The sequence below is a fragment of the Agelaius phoeniceus genome, chromosome 5 (genome assembly GCF_051311805.1).
Source record: "Agelaius phoeniceus isolate bAgePho1 chromosome 5, bAgePho1.hap1, whole genome shotgun sequence".
Classification (NCBI taxonomy): domain Eukaryota; kingdom Metazoa; phylum Chordata; class Aves; order Passeriformes; family Icteridae; genus Agelaius; species Agelaius phoeniceus.
In genome coordinates this window covers 67,496,820-67,517,173 of record NC_135269.1, presented here as the reverse complement: position 1 = coordinate 67,517,173, position 20,354 = coordinate 67,496,820, and the positions used below count along the sequence as shown (strand labels likewise).

The 20,354-nt window shown below is 40.5% G+C and overlaps 1 protein-coding gene across 3 annotated transcripts in view; it reads right to left on the bottom strand.

Annotated features, from left to right (window-relative positions):
- USP6NL (USP6 N-terminal like) overlaps positions 1-20,354 on the bottom strand; it is a 114,576-nt gene that overhangs the window by 61,058 nt on the left and 33,164 nt on the right. For 2 of the 3 annotated variants that reach the window (XM_054631435.2, XM_054631433.2), the window contains one exon: positions 354-427. In XM_054631435.2, the coding sequence (XP_054487410.2) occupies positions 354-427 (74 nt within the window). Of the gene's footprint in view, positions 1-353; positions 428-7,036; positions 7,223-20,354 lie in introns of those variants that run through there. The other variant, XM_054631434.2, reaches the window with a different exon arrangement.

Sequence of the window (20,354 nt, the reverse complement as noted above, 5' to 3'; positions counted from 1 at the left end):
AAAGATTAAATAAATAAAAAGTAAAATCAGAGTCCTCCTAATCTCACAGATACACTGAGCATCCTCAAACACCCCACTTTCACTACTTCTAATACAATACACTCCCTGAAATAGTCCCAAAGGAACCTGCTATGCACCTGAAAAATGAGTTGATTGAGTCATTATCCAGAATATCCCCCATGGAGAAAGAGTTTAATTCACCCACAGAGGCCAGTGTATCATTAAACACCAGATTAGTACTCAACAGAATATTTTAAACAACAGCTAGCTGGAATCATGATTCACTTTTTAAACAGACATATTATGAAGATTCATTATAAAATGTCTTTTAAATTACTAAAAAGTTGACTTACTCTGTCATACTTGGCAACTATCTCTGCTCGTTCCTGGGCAAGTTTGATAGCAGCATCCTGCTCAGCATCTGCACCTGTAGAGGAATTAAAATCATGTAGTTCAGATTTTCTCCCTTGTGAAAAAAGAACTGCAGCAAAATACTTGGAAAATCAACTTCAGGGAGACTACTTCAATAGAGAAATGCCAAAACTATTGTGTCAAAGCAAAATATGACCTTGGTATATGTCTTGAATACTGCTCAAAGCAAAGTACAGGCACTGCACAGTATCTTAATTGCTAAGTTTAGAATATTTCTGATTTTCCACCAATGTAGATATAAAACACAGTAAAAAAATAATGCTGTGCAACCCACAAACTGAAAAACTGAAGAAAGTACTAAAGGCCACTAACTGGCAGTTCCACAAATATTCTAATAGTCAAAGAAAGCTGAAACATTCACTATTGGTTTAAAACAAAATTGTGAAGTATTTACAGGATTTGTAGAGATCTTGGAATACTGAAGAAATACTGCATGGCTTCTTAGAAATAGCCTACAACTTATTTCTCAGAAAACAGGGAAGGATGTCATTACAGTGTCAGAACTGCAACTTGGGCAACTCAGAGCTGGAATAAGTGTAAGGATATGACAACAGGAAGGTTGACAGGCAGAAACAAAAAAAAAAACCAGTGTGTGAGTAAGCACTGGACATGAGGACACTGCAGATGCAGCATTTACTACATGAGTGGAGTTCAAGTTTTGCTCAGTCCTGTTCCCTGAGCAGAAACCATCTCTAGGACATGGACAGGAACAGAGAGCACCAAGAAAGGAAAAGTTGTTATTCTGAATATCCAACAACAGAATGCACTTCAATATCCCAAATATAATTATATCAAACCCATTAGGTAAATCAGCTTTAATTAATAAGTTTGTGAAAGATTTAAGCATTCAATTTTTTTGATTATTAAAAAGCGATGAACTTCAGATAAAACAAGGCTTGAAAAGATTTAAAATATATTTCAATCTAACACTTATGAAAATAACTCCAAGCATGTGGGGTTTTTTTCACTATCTAGTTCATGGCAACATAATGAACTTTAGGAATTGTACATACCAACCATCTGGGCCATGAAATAGAAAAACAGATTACGTCTTACAGTTTCTATCATATGACATTAACACAATTATTTGTTCAAACCTAGTGTTTCTTTAATAAAGGTTACCTACATATTCCTCAACATTTAGACAAGAAGTTGTGCCAAGGAGGCCTTTTAAGCCATCTGTTAGAGATTTACCATGGTCTCTGCTTGTTTTCACTCCAGCTTTCCCCAGGGGAACAGTAAGAGAACCTCAGTATGACCCACCACAGACACAAGCACCAGCATTTAGACAACAGCACTGCCTGTCCCAAGCTTCCTAAGGGAAGGTCTGGCTGCTTCTTCAAAGCTTTCATTTATGATCCCCAGAACTCACACTTGGTTACCCTCACCTGGCCCCCTTTGTCACCATCACTGGCCAATCACATTATTCTTGTTTATTAAGAATACACAGAGCTCTCTCATTTTCTCCAGTGTGCAGCAGAAGCAGGACACGTGTATTTACACAGTTATTTGAGGGAGAAAAAAAAAATAATTGAATCTGCTATATTTGGAAGCTTCACATCTCTAAGCTACAAGACTGACAAATCATTTCCTCCCTGTAAGATAAGGGGTGAGTAGAATAATTTCATATTGCTCATACTTTGGTGTGTCCTGTGCTTTGGTGCTGGATCCTTTATTCCCAAGCTGAAAGGGGACTCAAGACACGAAGCAGTTGGGTCTCAAGTTTGCTTTTCTCTGACACAGCTTTACAGCCACTGCAGGGCTCTGCCACCCTGGCTGCCCATGGAGCTCTGAGCAAGACACAGCTCCCAGAGCCCCTCCCCAGCCCTGTCACAGCCAGGGGCACAGACACAACCTCACACCACTGCCAGGGCATTCCAGCACTCCCCAGCACAGTTACAACAATCTGGTTCCTAATCTTTACTAGGGGACACAGAGTGTCTGCTGAACTGACAATGCCCACTAAAGCTACCAAACCAACACTGACAAAAAGCAGTGGATGAACCCTGGGTTTACTTTCAAAGTGAGAAGATAAAGGAATTGTAACCAAAATTAAATTGTGTTTCCTTCTGTAAAACAGATCTGTGCTTACAGCAAGTCTTTACAGAAGACTAAGTATGAGCTTTTAAAAAATAAACTTTTAGCTTCCTTAGAAACCTGACATTCCTTCAGGAACTTCAAGTACTGATTGACCCAAATCTCCACTTTTCCAATGGACAGCTGTGGGGAAAAGTTCCCTTGTTTAAACTTTAAAGCTCACCTACTGCTGAGCTTCAAGAAATAGATTAAAAGGATCCTATCAATCATTTCCAAGTAGAAGAGATTAGATTTGATAAAGAGTGAAAGAGTGTGGCTGAATATAAGCAGACAATATTGTACACAGTAGTCAATACATTCACATAGTATGTAGCTGATATATTTTTTGAACAGAACTAAAAATGGTTTCTATTTTTATTTTAAAATTTGCTCAAAAGGACACACATAGATCTTCAAAAACACAGACAGAATAACAGTGTAAGCTGAAAAAAGTTTAAACCTTTGCTTAAGAGAATGCCAAACTGTATTTGCACCAGAAAGCAAGTTCCTGATTTATGCTGAAAACGTGGCCATGGCTTCCCATGCCTTCCTCTGCATAAGCAATGTGTGAATCAAAGTTTGGCATGTCTGTGTCTCATGACAATTCAATTACATTTAGTGTGTAAATTATCATATTCATTGCCTTTAAAGTAATCCTCTTTGCTTTCTGCCAGAATCATCTTAACCTTCCAGCTGCACTGAGATAGTTCAATGTTTCTTTAATCCATCCATTCTGAAAACCCAGAAAACAGCTTGAGATGGGGGCAAGAGCTTTTATTTTGGGAGATAAGCATTAAACATGATTTTTCTTATAAGAGGAAACTTTAAATACCTCCAACTTAGAAATTACACATTGATTCCTGATAAAGTAAAAGCTAAATATGGGAACAAGAAAAATTCTTTGGCACAAAAATGCATCTCTATGAAATTGAAGACAAATAACTGGTATTCTAAAGTCTTATCAGTTTTGTTCAGTGTTATCTCAGTGAAAGCAGTTCAAGATATGATACAAGTATGATTAAATTTACTAATTAAAAGTTAGCATTACAGATTATACAGGAAACAATGCCACCTCAAATGAGGTCAACATTAATATATAGTCAATTAATTAGTACAGAGAACTGATTTGAACTAAAAAATGGTGAAATATATTAGCAATGACCTGATGGTAAATTCTATCAACAGTGGTATGCTAAACAGCACTTTCAAGTCCCCCCTAAAATCAGACAGGCTTACAAGGTACAAGCAGCTAAAATCCTGCCCAGCATCAATCATAGCCTGACAGGTTGGAAGGGACCTCAAGGACCCTGGTCCAAGCTTTCTTGGCCAAAGCACAGTCTAGACAAGACTGTCCAACACCCAGTTCAGCTGAATCTTAGAGCTGTCCAGTCTTGGGGAATCTACCACTGCCCTGGAGAGATTATTCCAATGTCTGTTTTCATTGTGAAAATTTCCAAGTGTCCTGAATCTCCTCAGGAGTAACAGACATAACACAAACTAAAAATATATAACATTATGCTCTTTTAATGAATGCTTAAACTTAAACTTAACTGGAAGACACTGACATAAGTGACATTTAACAGCAAAACAACAAATCCAAGTAAAAATAAACACTAGTAAAAAAAAAAAAAGGTTGTAGCCTACACATAGATGTAAAAATTAAATCCTGAATTTTACTGAAACTTCTCAAGGATAGAGATTTTTGCAAGAAACAGAGATGTGGTTTCATGATCTGATGAAACTAAAAAAAAAAAAATCCTCCTTTACTCTTGCTTTCATGGCATCTTCTCTCTTCTGTTCCACATGGATGAAGAGTAGCTGTGGATGGAGTCACCTACAGACACCAGAAAATCTTGACCTAAGGGTCCCCTATTATCCACTTAAACAGGTATTTTAAGGTGGGGATAGGGAGAAGGTAGGGGGAAAAAATTTACAACAATGTAATTTTGTATTCATTTAAATCACTGAGCTAAACACTGAAGATCCCTCTTGCACTCCCTGCAGTAACTCATTTTTCCAGAATAAAGGAGGAGGAACTGGCAGGACTATCCCTTATGTTTCCAGCAGTCAAGAAGGAGCTGAACAGCCTGGCAGCAGCTCAGCTGCTCCTGGTTGGGGTGAGTAACACACAGCCCATAGTTACACCTGGCTTTCACCACAGCCTGGCAGGACTCAGCTGCTGCTGAGGGAGGAATGGCCAGAAGACACTAAAATACTGTTCTTTCCCACAAAAAGAAAAGCTGCTGCTCTACAAGGTTTACTAAGTACCTGTATTTTGAATTGTTTGTCTAATCCTGCATGGCTTCTAATCCTGCAAACTGAAAAGAACTGCAAACTAATAAGGCACAGCATTTTTAAAGTGATCTCCATGTGCAATCCACTGAGCACACATCTCTAGTCCCTACAAAAGTAGCCATACAATTTATAGGAAAGGTCTTTGGGGTAACTGTAACTCCTAGAGCTGTTCTCTCTGAAACAGCCTAAAAATGACTAAGCTGTACCTCACCTGCCAAGGTAACAACCATGGAGTAGCTGCCTCATGAAGGTAGTATGAAATCAGTACCACTGAGAGCCTCGGGGAGTTCCTTACACTGAAGGAGCAGCAGGTACAGGTACATTGCAGTGCTCATGCATCAGCAGCAGTATAGGAAACTGCCTCTTACAGGTGAGCCATACATTTAAGAAGAATCACAGATTTGTTCAGGTTGGAAAAGACTTGTAAGATCATTGAGTCCAACCATTAACCCATCACTGCCAAGCCCACCACTAAATCATGCCCCCAAGCACCAAGTGCCTTCAAATACCTCAAGGGATGGTGGCTCCACCACTTCCTTAGACAGCCTTTTTCCAGTGCTTGAGAACCCTTTTGGGAACAAAATTGTTCCTAATATCTAATCTAAACTACCTTAATGCATCTTGAACTCGTTTCATCTCATTCTGTCATTTGTTACTGCAGGAAGAGCCCAGTCCCCACCTGTGGGATTCACATTCTCTGAACCTGAGAGAAGCAGTAAGAGAAGCAGAGAAAAGAACGATGAAAACAATTCTTATCTCATTTGCTGTGCCTGTGTTTGTGCCAAAGTAGAATGCAATGTGGAGACTGTTTACCCAGAGTGATGGTGTTTTGTTTCCTTGGCCTGTCAGGGCCATGTGTGTGTGTATGTGTGGGGACTGTGGGCTGACAGTCAGAGATTCTGTGCAATTAAGTGCAGTTGAGTGCTTGGCAGATTCAGTTTAGATACAATGTAATATCCTGTAATATAATACAGAATAATATAGTATAATAAAGTAATTAATGAGCCTTCTGATATTATGGAGTCCTCCTTGTCTTTCTCCCCCTTGTGGGGGTTGCCTTGCTTTCCAGTACCCACCTGGATACACCCTCCTGGTAGGGAGCTGTAGAGAGCAGTAAGTTTCCCCCTGGAGCCTCCTTTTCTCCAGGATAAACACCCCCAGCTCCCTCAGTCACTGCACAGGAGCTGTGCTCCAGGCCCTAGCACTGCTCCATGCCCTTCTCCAGACACACTCCAGCACCTCAATGTCCTTCTTGTCACAAGGGGGCCAAAGCTGACCCCAGGATTCGAGGTGTGGCCTCACCAGTGCTGAGTACAGGGGACAATCACAGCCTGGTCTTGTGGCCACAGCATTGCTGGTACAGGCCAGGATGCCACTGGCCTTCCTGGCCACCTGGGCACACACTGGCTCAGGCTCACCCACTGTGGACCAGCACCCTCAGAAGTGATGCCTCTTTCCATGGGGCTCAATATACAAGAGCATCCTGTGTAACCTTATCCCAAATTCTGAAAAGTTATTTCTTCCTTTTTTATCCTTTAACCTACCATCATTGTCTCACCAACTGCAGAGCACTCTGAAACCCCCAAAAGAATTTGAAATGTTGTTTCCCATTACTTTACTAAAATTCTTGCTTGTTGGCACATTACACATCCCACTGCTCAAAGAGCTGCACTGGCACAAATTCCTGTCTGCAGGCACCACCACCAGCTGCTATGCATCTACACATTCAAAGCAATAAACAAACTCTCTGGTCATAGCACAGAGTCCCTTAAATACTCAGGCTGTTTATTTTCCTTCCAGTTCATTCCCATAAACAATGAAATAAAAGCCATGACGTACACTTAATAGTATTTTGCTGTGGGTACACCATGTTCAAAAGGAAGAATCTTGGTAAATACCTGCACATCAATACTGAAACTGCTCTGAACAAAAGGGATTAAGCATCATTTATTATACTTTCTCCTCGTGAAAAGAGAATTTCTAAAACAGAGAAGAGCTTTTAACATAAAATGAACTGGTTAGTTAGAAAAACAATCCCTTTTGCATAGCAAAACTTTCTCTGAAACATCTATTTCCAGAAGTTAACTGAGATACATTTCTTCCACCATTAAACATAATTATATTCCTAAATATTGAGTTAAAACTCAGTTATCACCAATTTGAAATGAGAGATAATAACAGCACAATGAAAACAATTAAAGACCAGTACATAAAATTTTACACAACACTTTACCAGTCTTTAGACTGTCATTTTCTTCCCAGTCCTTGTAGAGCTCTGTTTTAGTCTTCATGAAGTAAATCTGTTTGCTTCTACACCATATTCTAAACCAGTTTATCAAAAATGACTGGGGGGAAAGTTCTCCTCCTCCAATTGCTGCATTTGCTCCACACAACTGAGCCCCTTGACACGTGCTCCTTTTTCCAGCCACAGCCCCTCTAGAGCTGCAGGAGCTGCAGAGGCGGGAACAAAGATGCCATTTGTTAATGCCAAGTGTCACGAAGGCACCACGCTGGTGTTCTCCAGCCCAGCCCACAGCCCTGCATTCCAGCTCATAATAAACAAAAGGATTTGAACAAACAGCCTCAGAGGCCAGGGCTCCTGTAACACATCACTGTTCTACTCTTGGGCAAGAATTCTTACTGGTGTTTTCCAAGTGCTGCAGGAAAAGCGTTTTACTCAAAGGACTTACTTGAAATGGGGCTTGAAGTACCCTTTTCCTGGCTTATTACCTAAGAAACCACAAAATTAGGTAACTCTAAAAAATACAGTTTAGATTTCTGTAACTGGCATTCCCTACTTGAAGGATGGAGATTTTACATATTTTCTGATCAAAATTCCTTTACTGTTCAAGATATCTTGGGAACTTGGAACACCTAGGATGTCAGAAGTTGACAACAACATTTTTGTTGATAAAAGTACAAAAATCCAGGAGTAAAACCTGAAAAACAGATTTCTGTACCAAATATCCCAGAACAAACACACAAAGCCATTCTCCTGCACAGACTTTAGCCCTCACATGCTCTCTCACCCTGCCATTCTGCTGCTATGTGATGCCTGCAGCCAGGAACCAGCCAATTCCATATCCTAACCCAAGCAAGTCAGGGCACACACACACCACCAGACACTTTGTGAAGCCAGCTGAAAGATGATCAGTGGCACTGGCACAGGTTACCCAGGGAGGCTGTGGAATCTCTCTCCATCCTTGGAGATGTTCATGAGGTGTCCTGGGCAAGCAGCTCTGCACAGCCCTGCTTGAGCACAGGGTTGCACCAGATGACTTCCAGAGGTCTCTTCCAGCCTCAACCCTTTTGTGGTTTTCTTGCACTCAGAGAAGTGTTAAAATGCCAGGAACAGGAGATCTGAACAAGTGTGTTGGAGTATTTTCTTTCCCCCAGAGACTGAAAAAAGAACAGTTCCTTCAATTGTTTTAACCTTCCTCCCCATATCGGTGGCAGAGCACCGAGCCTGGAAACGAGCAGCAGCTCCTTTGTCTTTACCAGTGATTATTGCTCATGGATCCCACCCAAGCCCAGGTGTCAATAGTTTAGTCTCTGGAACCACTATGAGTTTAGACTAAGGCAGTGCCATGTCCACTACCAGGCACATTGCCCTCAAAAGCAGCATTTTCTTACTGCTGACACACACAACAGCAATCCTCTTGCTACACAGAAATCATCTTCCACTTTGCTCATAACAGAACTACTGAACTGAAACCAGCTCCTTTCTGTTTCCTTATTTGTGAGCATATTTATGGTGAGGATGACAAGAACTCACACACAATGAACACAAGCATTTGTCCCAGGTTAACTCTCTCACCCCCTCACCACTTGAAAACAATTTGCTTTTTAACATCACTGCTGCTCTTCTAATCCCAGACAGCAATAAACCATATTACTGATATACACACACACAAACACATCTATATAAATATATATACATATATACTATAGCTATACAAGAGATTTCTACACTGATACTTCTCTTAAGTCTCTCAAGTTTAGCATGTCTGATTTTGTGAGTGTTTTTCAACAGACTTACAGACAGAAAAGGTGAGATTTTGGCTTAACTGAAAAGTCTCTCTATTCCAAAGAAAAGAAAAAAGCAAAAAGATAGAGTAAAACTCTTTGGAAAATCAATATATTGCATTATGTTCTGCATTAAAAAAACCCCATTGCAACAGCATAACAAATGTACCCTCCCCCTCTTCATAATCAGCATTCAGAATAGACACTATTGTAGTTCTACAGCATGAGGAGTAATGAGTGAGAAAATATGAAAGATTTCACTTCCCTGAAGAAACATGACTGAACTCTCATCTTAATGAAAAATTAAGTTTCACTGTGGTAGAACTCTTGCAGTTTTGCAACATTCCCTATGAGACACTGCACGTTCACCAATGGAAAGTGGTCACTTTGGAAATTAGTAAAATTAACTGCTACTAAAAACCCTCTCAAATCAATTTTAAAGTGATCTCCAAAGGACTTAAAGCAAGAGCAGGGAAATCAAGGCAGCCTTGCTAAGGAATATTCCACAGAGTCCATCAAAATATGAAATGAGAATTTAGGAGTCTATGTATCACACAGAATTTAAATCAAATACTCTATCTTGCTTTTAAGGGCTTACAGAAATACCACCAATATTAATCAATTACTGCAATATGCCTATCATTTTATTTTCAATAACATAGTCTACCTACTAACATTTCTAGTTAATGGAGCAAGAAAACACAAAACTCAGAATAAAACAGAAAAAAGAATATTCTCTAATAAAATACAACTCGGCCATTTAGTCCTAATTTGCAATTTGTTTTTCAGTGTGTTTCATGTAAATAATTAAACCTTAAAATTAGATCACTCCATCAGCAATACCTACACCTAACCAGCTGGAAGCTGCAGTTGGAATGCTCATGTCATCACCTCACTTCTTAGGAGCCTTATGAAAGTTCCCACAAGGTTTACAAAGTGGAGTGACAAGATCTGGCAGGGCTCTACTGTAATTCCATTTCACAAAGTGTTGTGTGCAGTCATGAGCCAGAAGATAATTAATTTGCTGAAGGTTAACATAATCAGTTGCAAAGCCAGAAGAAACCATAATTGCCAATTTTCAACAAGCTATACTGAAAAGAGTAAAGCCAATTTTGAACAATGCTCCTTTCTTGAAAGAAAAAGAGGACAAAACCAATGCACAACCCACCCTCCTGCCCAAACCTCTGTCAACACAACCTGAAACATTTATGTCAGCTCTTAATAGACTTCAATGTAAAAACTCAGGCTGGGTATAATTTGGGGCTTGCCAGTATGCAAAGACTGGTCTGACTTGTGCCACAACTAACTCATGTCTTATGTCTAAGCTTAAGTCATCCTTTGTTCTTCTCTTCCCAAGGGTGTAGTTGGTATCTGGCCTTTTCATCACCATTTTTCTCTTTGCTCAGTGCCATGACAGAGCAGCATTGTGGCCACACAGAAGAGGTCACTCCCCACACGTTTGTCTGTCAGGAGATGCAAACCCTGCTGAGCTCAGCCCTCCCAGCAGCTGCTGCAGTGGCCATGGGGGCAGATCTGCAGGTCCAGGGGACACAGAGAGCCCAGAGTGTGACACATGTTCCAACCCAGCAGCCATGGAACAACAGAGACACAGCCTTCATGGAAAAACACTGGAGGTTTTCTACTACTGCAAATCACTTTATGGTCTTCCATGAAAAGATTACATTTCTTAGAACTCCTGCTGTGGCTAGAACTGATCCCACTGTAACATAAAATCTGTTTCATCTACAGCTCATGAGTATTACTCCCACACTCCTCCTGAAATTCATGACCTTTCCCAGCACTAGCCCTAGCCTTTACAATTATGTCTTAATAAAATATGCTGCAAATCATCTGCTGCATTTATGGGAAGATCAGACACTTGACCTCAGAAGCAGTATTGACAGATGAAAAGCAGAAATATTTCAGGAATTTTACCCTCAACCTAATATAAGTCAAGGCATCCTTTTACACCAGTGGCTTTTCAGGTACTGGTTACGATTTTATAAGCAAATTTAGTTGAAAATGCCTTTTTTTTTTAATTCCTTGTACTTTTAAAGTATATTATACCTGCAGTTCCCAGAGGCTTTTGAGAACTAAAGTATCCCTTCTGTACACTGACGCTGCTCATACTTCTTTTAACCAAGACAGGCTACTAAACACACAAGCAAAACCATCTTTCAGCAAGGCTGAACATAGCAGTTCTCTGCAATAAATTTCTTCTTTGCTTTCCCAATGCCATATATCAGGATGACATATAAGATTTTTTTTTTCCAGCAACATAAATCAAAATAACATTAAAAAATTCTCCAAAATGCTGACATTATTTCCAACATCATTTCAGATTTCCTGTTTTGAACATCATAATTAGTGGTAGAATATGAATGTTTTCACAGCACTAAGATTTGCCACATCAATTTAAAGAGTAAAATGGTTCTAATATTTTCAATTCTGACACAAAGTAGAACATTTCATAACAAGAGCTATGCTTCCCACGTTAACAGACTTATATTTAAGTAGTCAGTTGCCACACTGCACTAATTATGTTAAGTCTCCTGATTAATCATTTTTCTCTCTGCATTAGTCAAAATTAATGAAGCAAACAATAATTATATTTTAAAATTCAGCGTTAATGATGTGAAGTCTATTCCCAGTTTAAAACATCACCAAGACAACACTCATACAGACTCTGGATGAAGTTTTTTAAAAGAGGGTGGTTCTTAATTTTTGAGGAAGCTGGTTTATTTCTTCCGTAGGGCTAGAGAAGCTACAGGTTTCTAGTTACAAAATTTCATTGATATTGGTATCATTTTATACTGGCTCAAATAAAGAGAATTGTTCTACACAGATGAGCTGTGAACACACTGACATACCCACAGTCCAGCTCATCATTTAATTACACAGCCGATTTAACTGATTACAACAGGAAAAAAAGGAGGGTTTGTTTTTGTAATACATGCTATTCTGCCACTTAGCAAGACTAAAGAGCCCCAAGCCAGCTCAGAAAAACACCAGCTCTGACTGAAGGTGGCAGGAGTAGAACCTGAACAGCCTCATGGGGATGCAGCAGCAGCTCCCCAGACCTGCCCAGGGCTGGCACTGAGCTGCTGCTCAGCTCAGGCACTGCCCAAACCTTGCTGGCCCCACACGAAACTTTGGAAAAGGAAGTGTTCACAAACAAGCAACAGATGAGCAGCTCCTGAAATCACCAGACTTCACTCCCCAGCTGCTCACATCCTACCAGCCTTTGACTTTTCTGCCTTCTCCTGGAAGAGACAATGCAAAGCACACAGGGACGAGTCCTTGCCCAAAAGTGTGAGAGAACCTCCCTGCAGCCTCTGCTCACACCTGAACTTGAGCCTCCCAGGGGCTGAGCTGCTGCTCTGCCTGTGTGGATACAGCATGGGGAGGCCTTGGCATTCATTTTCAAGTTTTAAAATCAGTTTCAGCCCAATATACAACAGGAAAATAAAATCTTAAATCTTGTGAAAGTTGTGGCAGGATGAAGAATCATTTCTCGCTTTATTCCAGTGTCCTGGGTTGTAAGATGTGAGTATTGTATTTGCAATCTGTTAGAGGGGGGGCAGTTATCTTCTGTTAGTTGGGCAGTTTTCTTTATCTCTTCCACATCCTATCCTCCCTCTGGGGAGACATCTGCTGTCAATGGGCCATTGAGTGTCCCTGCAGGGCTGATAAAATTCCATCATCCCATTGGGAGATGCTCTGCCCAGGGGGAGGAGCCAAGCATTCCTACCTGGATACAATCTGACATTTGGAACACAGAAGCAGCCTTCTTCCATTGCATTCCCAGGGGAGCAGCTTTCTTCTCCTCTGGATTCCCAGAGGAAGACCAGGTCCACCTCTACACCATCACTGGACCTTCAGAGGAAAACTCCACCCTTCTGCAGGATCCCTGCTCCAACAGAACCACAGCTGTCACTGCAGGAGGGCTGAGCCCCCATGGAATGGGACTGTGCCACCACCCTGACCCACAGAGTGCCAGGTCATGTTCTAATTCTGTCATTTTCCATTTCAAGGAAGCCTCCTGCCTGCCTTAACAAACACTTGTCTTTTCAAACCAAGACATCCAGCAAGAGCATGTTACACAAGTTACACCAGTTATTACAGACAGACTGCTGTGATCCACACCACACAGTGTGGATCTCAGGCATCCCTCCATCTACCATTGGGATACACTGAAGGAACCACCACAAAGCACAGTAACAGTGAGAGGAGCTGCAAGGCCCTTCTGTTCAACTTTAAATATAATCCTAACATACTTAGAGCATTTCACAAAAAAATAAAAATACAGAGTTACATGCTAGAGCTCAGTTCACCGTTGCTGAACAGCTTTCTTCAATTACTCTGTCTCTGAGCTACTCATCTTAGAGCAGATAAACATTTTAACTGCAGTAATAATACCTTAAGTACAAATAGGATCCTCTAAGGGAATCCTCTGAAAAGTCTGAATGGCACCAAGAAGCTCATATGACACTAAACCTTTTCTTGGTAGCTCTGTGATAAGCTTGAGTAAGTCCACAGGAAGACATCAAGGCAAATTTAGATACCTGCCCTCTTGTATCAGTCATGTCTACACAGCATGGAGCTGAATAACTGCCTACTTACAGTATCTGTCATTAACTTAAAAATTAAAATGACATTTAAGAGAGGGAAAGAAATGCTGAAATCCCCTCTGAACATCTGAAATCATTTTAAGTGTCAGGCAGCAGTAGATCCATATTTTTTATGTTTATAAAGTGGTTATAGGAAAGGCTGGAGGAGTAAGAGACAACCAGCTGAAAGGTTAACAAGTTTGTCAAATGGCAGCAGAAACAGGGGAAGTTTCTTCATCTTTTCCATGAGAAAAGGAAGTTAATGGTAGACAAGAAGGTTCTGTTGTTTTCAGTTTCACTGGCTGAGGACTGGTAAACAAAACAAAGTAAACAGCCATGGCATTTCCCATGCAAAACAGGAATTAGGGCCCCCCAGGCTGTCCTGTGTGCCTGGTCCCAGCCCCCAGCAGAGCAGCTGCAATAAATCCCAGTGCCATACCCCCAAAGCACAATCAGGTTGCATTCATACTGCTAATCAGCAATACCAGTATGAATTTGTTTGCCTCCACCTAGTTTGCATCAGTTAAAACCTTTGTCAATATAGAACAACTTTAGAGTTTGGATAAAACAACAAAAGGTAGGGAGAAAGGGGGAAGAAAAAAGATCACAAACTTTCTGGTTGTGTATCTACAGAACACTGTATCAGTAAGAAAAACCTTCTGCCAACATTAGATCCATCACCTTTATTATTTTGCTAGAGGAAGCACCAAATTTTAGATGTAATGTACAGATTTTAGATGTAGTGTATCCCTAAAACTTAGGAGAGTGTGCCAAAAAAAGGTCTTGGTCTTTTTCCCCCAACCTTTGACTCCAGTTAATTACAGACAACATTGTAATGTCAGCACCACTGAGAGTCAGGCATAAAGCTGTAGTAGGAAAAGACCACAAAATGAAAATGAAAAGACATTTGTTTAAATCTTTGATTTTAAAGGACAATACAGAGCCAGAACAGAATTTTCCAAAGAGGTTATAAATCTCCTTCAAGTAAGAGATCACAGCAAGAGGCAGCATTTGGCTCATTCTTTGGATATTCTGATATCCAAATATCCAGTGTTGATGTAAGATGATAATTACTAATTTATACTGCTGTTGCACAGAAACAATAACTTCAATAATCAGTGCATTAACAGGCAGGCATATCAGTAACACTTTCTTTTTATTGGCTCAGAACAAGATAACCACTGAGGTACTTCAGTAACAGAAACCCACCATGAAGCTTTCAATGCTACTTCTCCTAAAATCAGTACTTTTATTCCAGTACTGACACAAAATGAACTACAAACACATGCTGTGAACACCTTAACAAGTTCCTACTGCAAAACAAACATGATGTTAATTCTAGTTTAAGCCTTATACACAGCCATCAAGAAAAAAATCCATTTGTTTATGCTGAAGTCAATAATGCACTGAACCTACTAATGATGATCTGCTTTAAAACCACTACACTGTGTTAAAGAAAAAAGCCAAACCAAAGAAATCCACCCATAACCCAGAAAAATCTGTTTGTCACAGATTCTCATATCTCACCAGAAAATTACCTGAAATTTTAAGAAGGCAGTTTTAAACTCACTGAACTGAGAAAGTCTACATCATCTAATACAAACACTGATGCAGTACTTTGGAAATCCCTATTCCAGTTTATCAGCATTAGCTCTAGGATAATAAACAAATAAAGCCTTTCATGGATTCCAGTCCAGCCCATATAACCTATTTCATTCCCAATAGATCCCTCTCAACCTATGTGAATTTCACATCCCCCACAGAATCAAAATCCACAGGAAGAGCCACAACTTGGTTGAGCCTGTGGAGCTGCACCTGGCAAACAGGATCCTGTTCCCTGGGAAAAGCAGAGCCACTGCAGAGCCTCCCCTAGGGCAGACATGAGCTGCTCTCTCCACCAGAGAGAGAGGAACAGCACCAGCTGGGATTTAAACACACATCCACCCACTGTCTGCTGTGCCTCTAGACATGCAATTAAGATATTCAGCACTTTGGGGAGGGTTCAAGTTCTCATTTGTGCAGCTCAGATGGACCAGGAGCAACAGGGCTGACTGGTTACCCAGGCATGAACCAAACAACCAACTTCCACAAGACAACAGCTTTGAGCTCTAAAACCTGAGCTGCAGAGAAAAAAACTTTAGAGGTCAAAGCTCTACATGAGGCTATATGATCTTTAAATACTTTTTTTTGACTTGGAAAGGTAGACAGAGTAGTCAGGCAAGAAACCTTCCCATGAGGGAGGGGCAACACTCATTTTGAAATCTACTGACCTCACATGGAAATTCTGCAAATTCATCAGTGAAGTTTTCAGCAGTGAAGTTAAACCCAAAATTACTTGCAAGGAAAAAATTTATTTTGGTTATGAATTGTGGTTCCCTCTTACAACTGAAAACATTTCTTCAATACATGTTAAAATGTCAGCTTTGCATTTCTGATGTTACTACAACCAAAGCCAAAGCCTGTTCTTGAAGCAAGGAACTGTAATGCAGCAAACCAAAACCATCTCTGTACACATATTCCTGAAAGGTCTAGCAAAGGATGGGAAACAAAGAGGATGAACTTAATGAATGTTCCTTCAGTTACAACATTTTGGAAGGATTAGGAACTATCACTCCAAGGGTTTCAAACTGGATGAAAATCCAACAGCCTTTCATCAACTCTTCCCTCTTCAGCAGATGTACAGTTGTCATCTATCACACAAGTCTGAAAGTGAATGAAAACTACCAAATATTTCTTCTGTTTTTAGAGTTTTCTGAAACCGTTCAATTTACCAACAAACTTCTTGTTGTGACAGCAAGTTCTTGAAAGAATTTACAAACAACTCAATCTCTCTTAAGGCTGGGGGAAAAGAAGAAATATCATTTTCAACAGCAATTTGTTTTACTATAAGCCACACTAAAGACAAAACAGCTTTTAGGGTGCTTTAGTCATCAGTATAAACCTTACTCTGCTTAAATAGTGAGCAGAATTTCTACACTTTCTCCTTCTCTAGCTCACTTTATTCCTTGGCAGAGAAAAATCCAGGGGTGTAACTATTAAACACTATAAAATTACTCACACATACTCTATTTGCCACCACCCACTGTTTTGGAAGAGCACACAAAACCTAAGCTCTGACAACAGGAACCAGTGGTTCACATTATTGTGATATCATGTGCCATAAATGTAGAAAAACAAAAGCATCAGAGAGTACTTTGTACCTGAGGTACAAAAGGCTGCTCAATCCCAGGGCAGCAGTCAGGCCACCTCAGACACACTGATGACAGGTTTCTCTGAAAAATGAGTCAGCAGCACACCCTGGGGAGGTTCTCTCACAATTAAAACAGTATCACAAACAGCCATTATTCTTCAGGTGCTACTGAGCCCAGGTGGTGTTTCACTGAATCACCAGCTCCAACAAAGACTCAGTCACTTTTTCTCAGATAAACAGACAGGGTTTTAAGCAAAGGCACAAAACAAATACATGGATTTGAAACTCAGCTAATCTGGCTTTACTAATTAAAAAACCCTTTGGTGGGAATGCAATGAGAGGCTCTCTCCCTGTTTGAGAGGTACAGATGTATTCTGATGCTGTGGATGCAGTGAAGGCTGCAGCACCCAGAGCTCCAGGGCTGATGGAAGTGCAGCCCAAGCACTGCTGCTCAGCTTGGACAGTGCAACCTTCACCCTGACACAGCCCACAGTGAGGCAGTGCCCTGTGACACCTTCTGAGACTTGAGAAGCAAGGGGTGAGAATTCACAAGTCACACCTAATGACAGTATAAATGCAAACAATAAGAGGATACAGAAAGCAGGGGGAGGAGGAAGTGTGATGTTTTAGCTAAGCCATGACATTTTAAGAGCATGATGTACCAAACTGCTAGAATAGAAGTAGCTGTCAAGCTAAAGCATGCAGAAGCCATCATCAGTAAGGGGTATGAGATTACAACATTCCATCAAATCTGAGTACCAATCTTCCCACCACTTTGCACCTGTTTTCCTCCTTCACACCTGTATATTACATCAGCAGTATTTGGTAGCTCTCTGCTTACACAAGCAAAGCTGAAATGAAAGAAAAAAAAGAGTAAAAAAATCAAAAGCCTAAGGGAAAACTCTGTGTTAAGAGTTTTTGCCATAGAGGCAAAATATGGATGCAAAACAACTGCACATCCTTAAAAGGATGAAGAAAAAATAGGAAAAAAATGGAGATTAGGCTATGGCACAAGTTAGTGTGAAGGGTCCATGAACAGTAACTTTGAAAAGCAGAGTTTTCTCCAGCACACAACTGAGACTCACCAGCACAAAAATAATACAAACAAAGTATAAATTAGCTTCTTTTTAAAAACTTTATAGCCACCTTTTAGGTAACTCCAAGTTTTAAAGCTATAAGGATATGACACAGGGAACTGCCATATTTATAAGCCACTGTAATGATGTGACCATCAGATACATCTGCTTTGTGGCCACTTCAGGACAAGCAGGGCAAATTTCCTATTCTTACACCTCAGAGGTAACTATTCCTCAGTGAAACTGGTATGTCATTACTGGTCCAATATCAGACAGTTCCCTGATACATCATTCAGCCATCAGCATTTTAAGTTCAAGCTTCTTAGCTCATATAAATAGAATACCAAATATTTACAGCCTTTCACATGGGACTGTAGGATTTAGCCAAATTTTAATTGAAGGACTTTTCACTTTTGGCTCAGAATGAAAAAGAATGCTTGGGAAACAAGCTCATCTGCAGGGTTTTTTTTAACTGTGGAAGAAAAAAAATAATTTAAAATTATAAAAGAGCTGCAATAGTTTTCATGTTAGAGCCATTTTTAATGTCTTTGTATTAAAATAAATTATTCCCAAATAAGACACTCTAAGTTGGTTTTTTTTAGTTTTTAATTGGAAACAAATATTTTTCCACTAATCAGAAATCTATGAACTCAACTGATGAAAACTGCATGACAGATAAAGGGCAGGTAAAAATAGGTTTGAGAGGAAAAAAGTAAAAAATACCACAGAAAAGTTGTTTTAAATGAAAAAGGAATCAGAAATTTCCAAGGTAGCTTAGTCAAATAAACAAAGCCCAGACCAAACTATTAAATAGCAATTCAACAGCAGCAGGAATGATTCAGATATGTCAAATAAATTTTGTGTCCCCTTGTCCACCTGCAATCACCTCACATTCAAGTGCATTCTCATTAGCCTTTGATTATCTCTTCTCCAAGCTCCTCATATCATGAAATTCTATCACAGTGAAGATACAAGAGATAATTTGTTGACATTTCCTAATGGTAGCAATGACTTCAGAATTTCTAACACTTACCAGCAAAACTGCTCCAAAACTGGCATACCAGTTAATACTGTTTCAAAACAAGTTACTACACACCAGCAGCTGGAAATGTTACAAAGCTTATTCATTTCTTTTTTTTTCTTTTTTTTTCTTTCTTTTTTTTTTTTTAACACTGAGAGATTTGACCTAGGAGTACATTAAGAGAGCAGAAAGGAAAAGACAGGAGGACATCATTCAGACATCCAATCCTGGATTTACAGTGCTTGTTGACCACATCACTGCTCTTTGTCTCCCGCTCTGCTGGAAGTTACTGCTCTGGGCAGAGCTGGTAAACAGAATCATGTGAGTGCAATGACAGAAAAGCCCAGCTGCTGAATTTGCTCATGCTGCCATCCCTGGCAGCTCCAGGGAACATGGACTGGGGAGGACTCACAGGAACAGAGCTGCAAAGTTTAAGGTTGTGCACATCCTCAGCATTGCTGTACTGGGTTGACCCTTGGCTGGCTGCCCAGTGCCCACTGACCTGCTCTCACTCCTCCTACTTAACTGGGGGAGAAGAAAAGAAGAAAAAGCTCATGGATCAAGATAAACAGGGAGGCCACTCACCAATTACACTCATGAGAAAAACCTACTTGGCTTGGGAAATCTAATTTACTAGCAATTAAAAATAGTACAGGTCAGCCCATAACACTTGGGTTTTGCTGCTCCTTAATCCTGACACTCTTCCCATGCTCCAGCACGGGGTCCCTCCAAAGGGATACAGTCCTTCACAAACTGTTCAGCAGGGGCCTTTCCCACCAGCTGCTGCCCCTACCAGCAAACCTGTTCCTGATGTGGGCTGCTCTTCCAGGGCCACAGTTTCTGCCAGGATCCTGCTTCAGCATGGCCTCTCCAGGGGCTGCAGGTGGATCTCTGCTCCCTCCATGGGCCTCCATGGGCTGAAGGAGCTCAGCTGCCTCACCAGGGTCTTCTCCAGAGCTGCCAGTGACTCTCTGCTCTGGTGCTTAAACACCTTCTCCTGTTCCTTCACTGGCTTTAGGGTCTGAAGAGTTAATTCCCACTATACTTTTATCTCTTTCCTCTCTCACAACTGCTGCACATTTCTGAACTATCTTATCTCAGAGGTGTCAGCAGCTTCACTGGTGAGCTCAGCTTTGGCCCAAGATGGGCCTGTTTTGGAGCAAGCTGTGTCTGGCTATGCCCAGCCCAGGGGCAGACCCTGGCCTCTTCTGACATTGGCCACCTCTGCAACCCCAGCTACCAAAACCTTGCCATGTAAGCCCAGTACACAAACTCTGCCACTAAGTTAACACATAATCTCAAAATGCAGAATATATAAAAACCCAAGTTATAAATGTCAGTCTTCAATGCTTTAGTGCATAATCCCTCGATCCCCCTCTGCCCCTGAATATCAAGCTTACCAGAAATTCCATTTATTTCCAAGAAAAACCTCATTAGGCTATTCTTTCCAATGCCAAGATCATAAATCTGGGATAAAAGACTACTGATGTTCCACACAATTCTATAAATAACATTTTAGTCTAAATTGGAAGAGCGCTTTGGAGCAAAGCTCCAGATCATCTCTATTTACTGCTCTCCACTTTGTGCTGGGAAGAGACTTGGAAGAATGCACAGCTGGATTCCTTCCA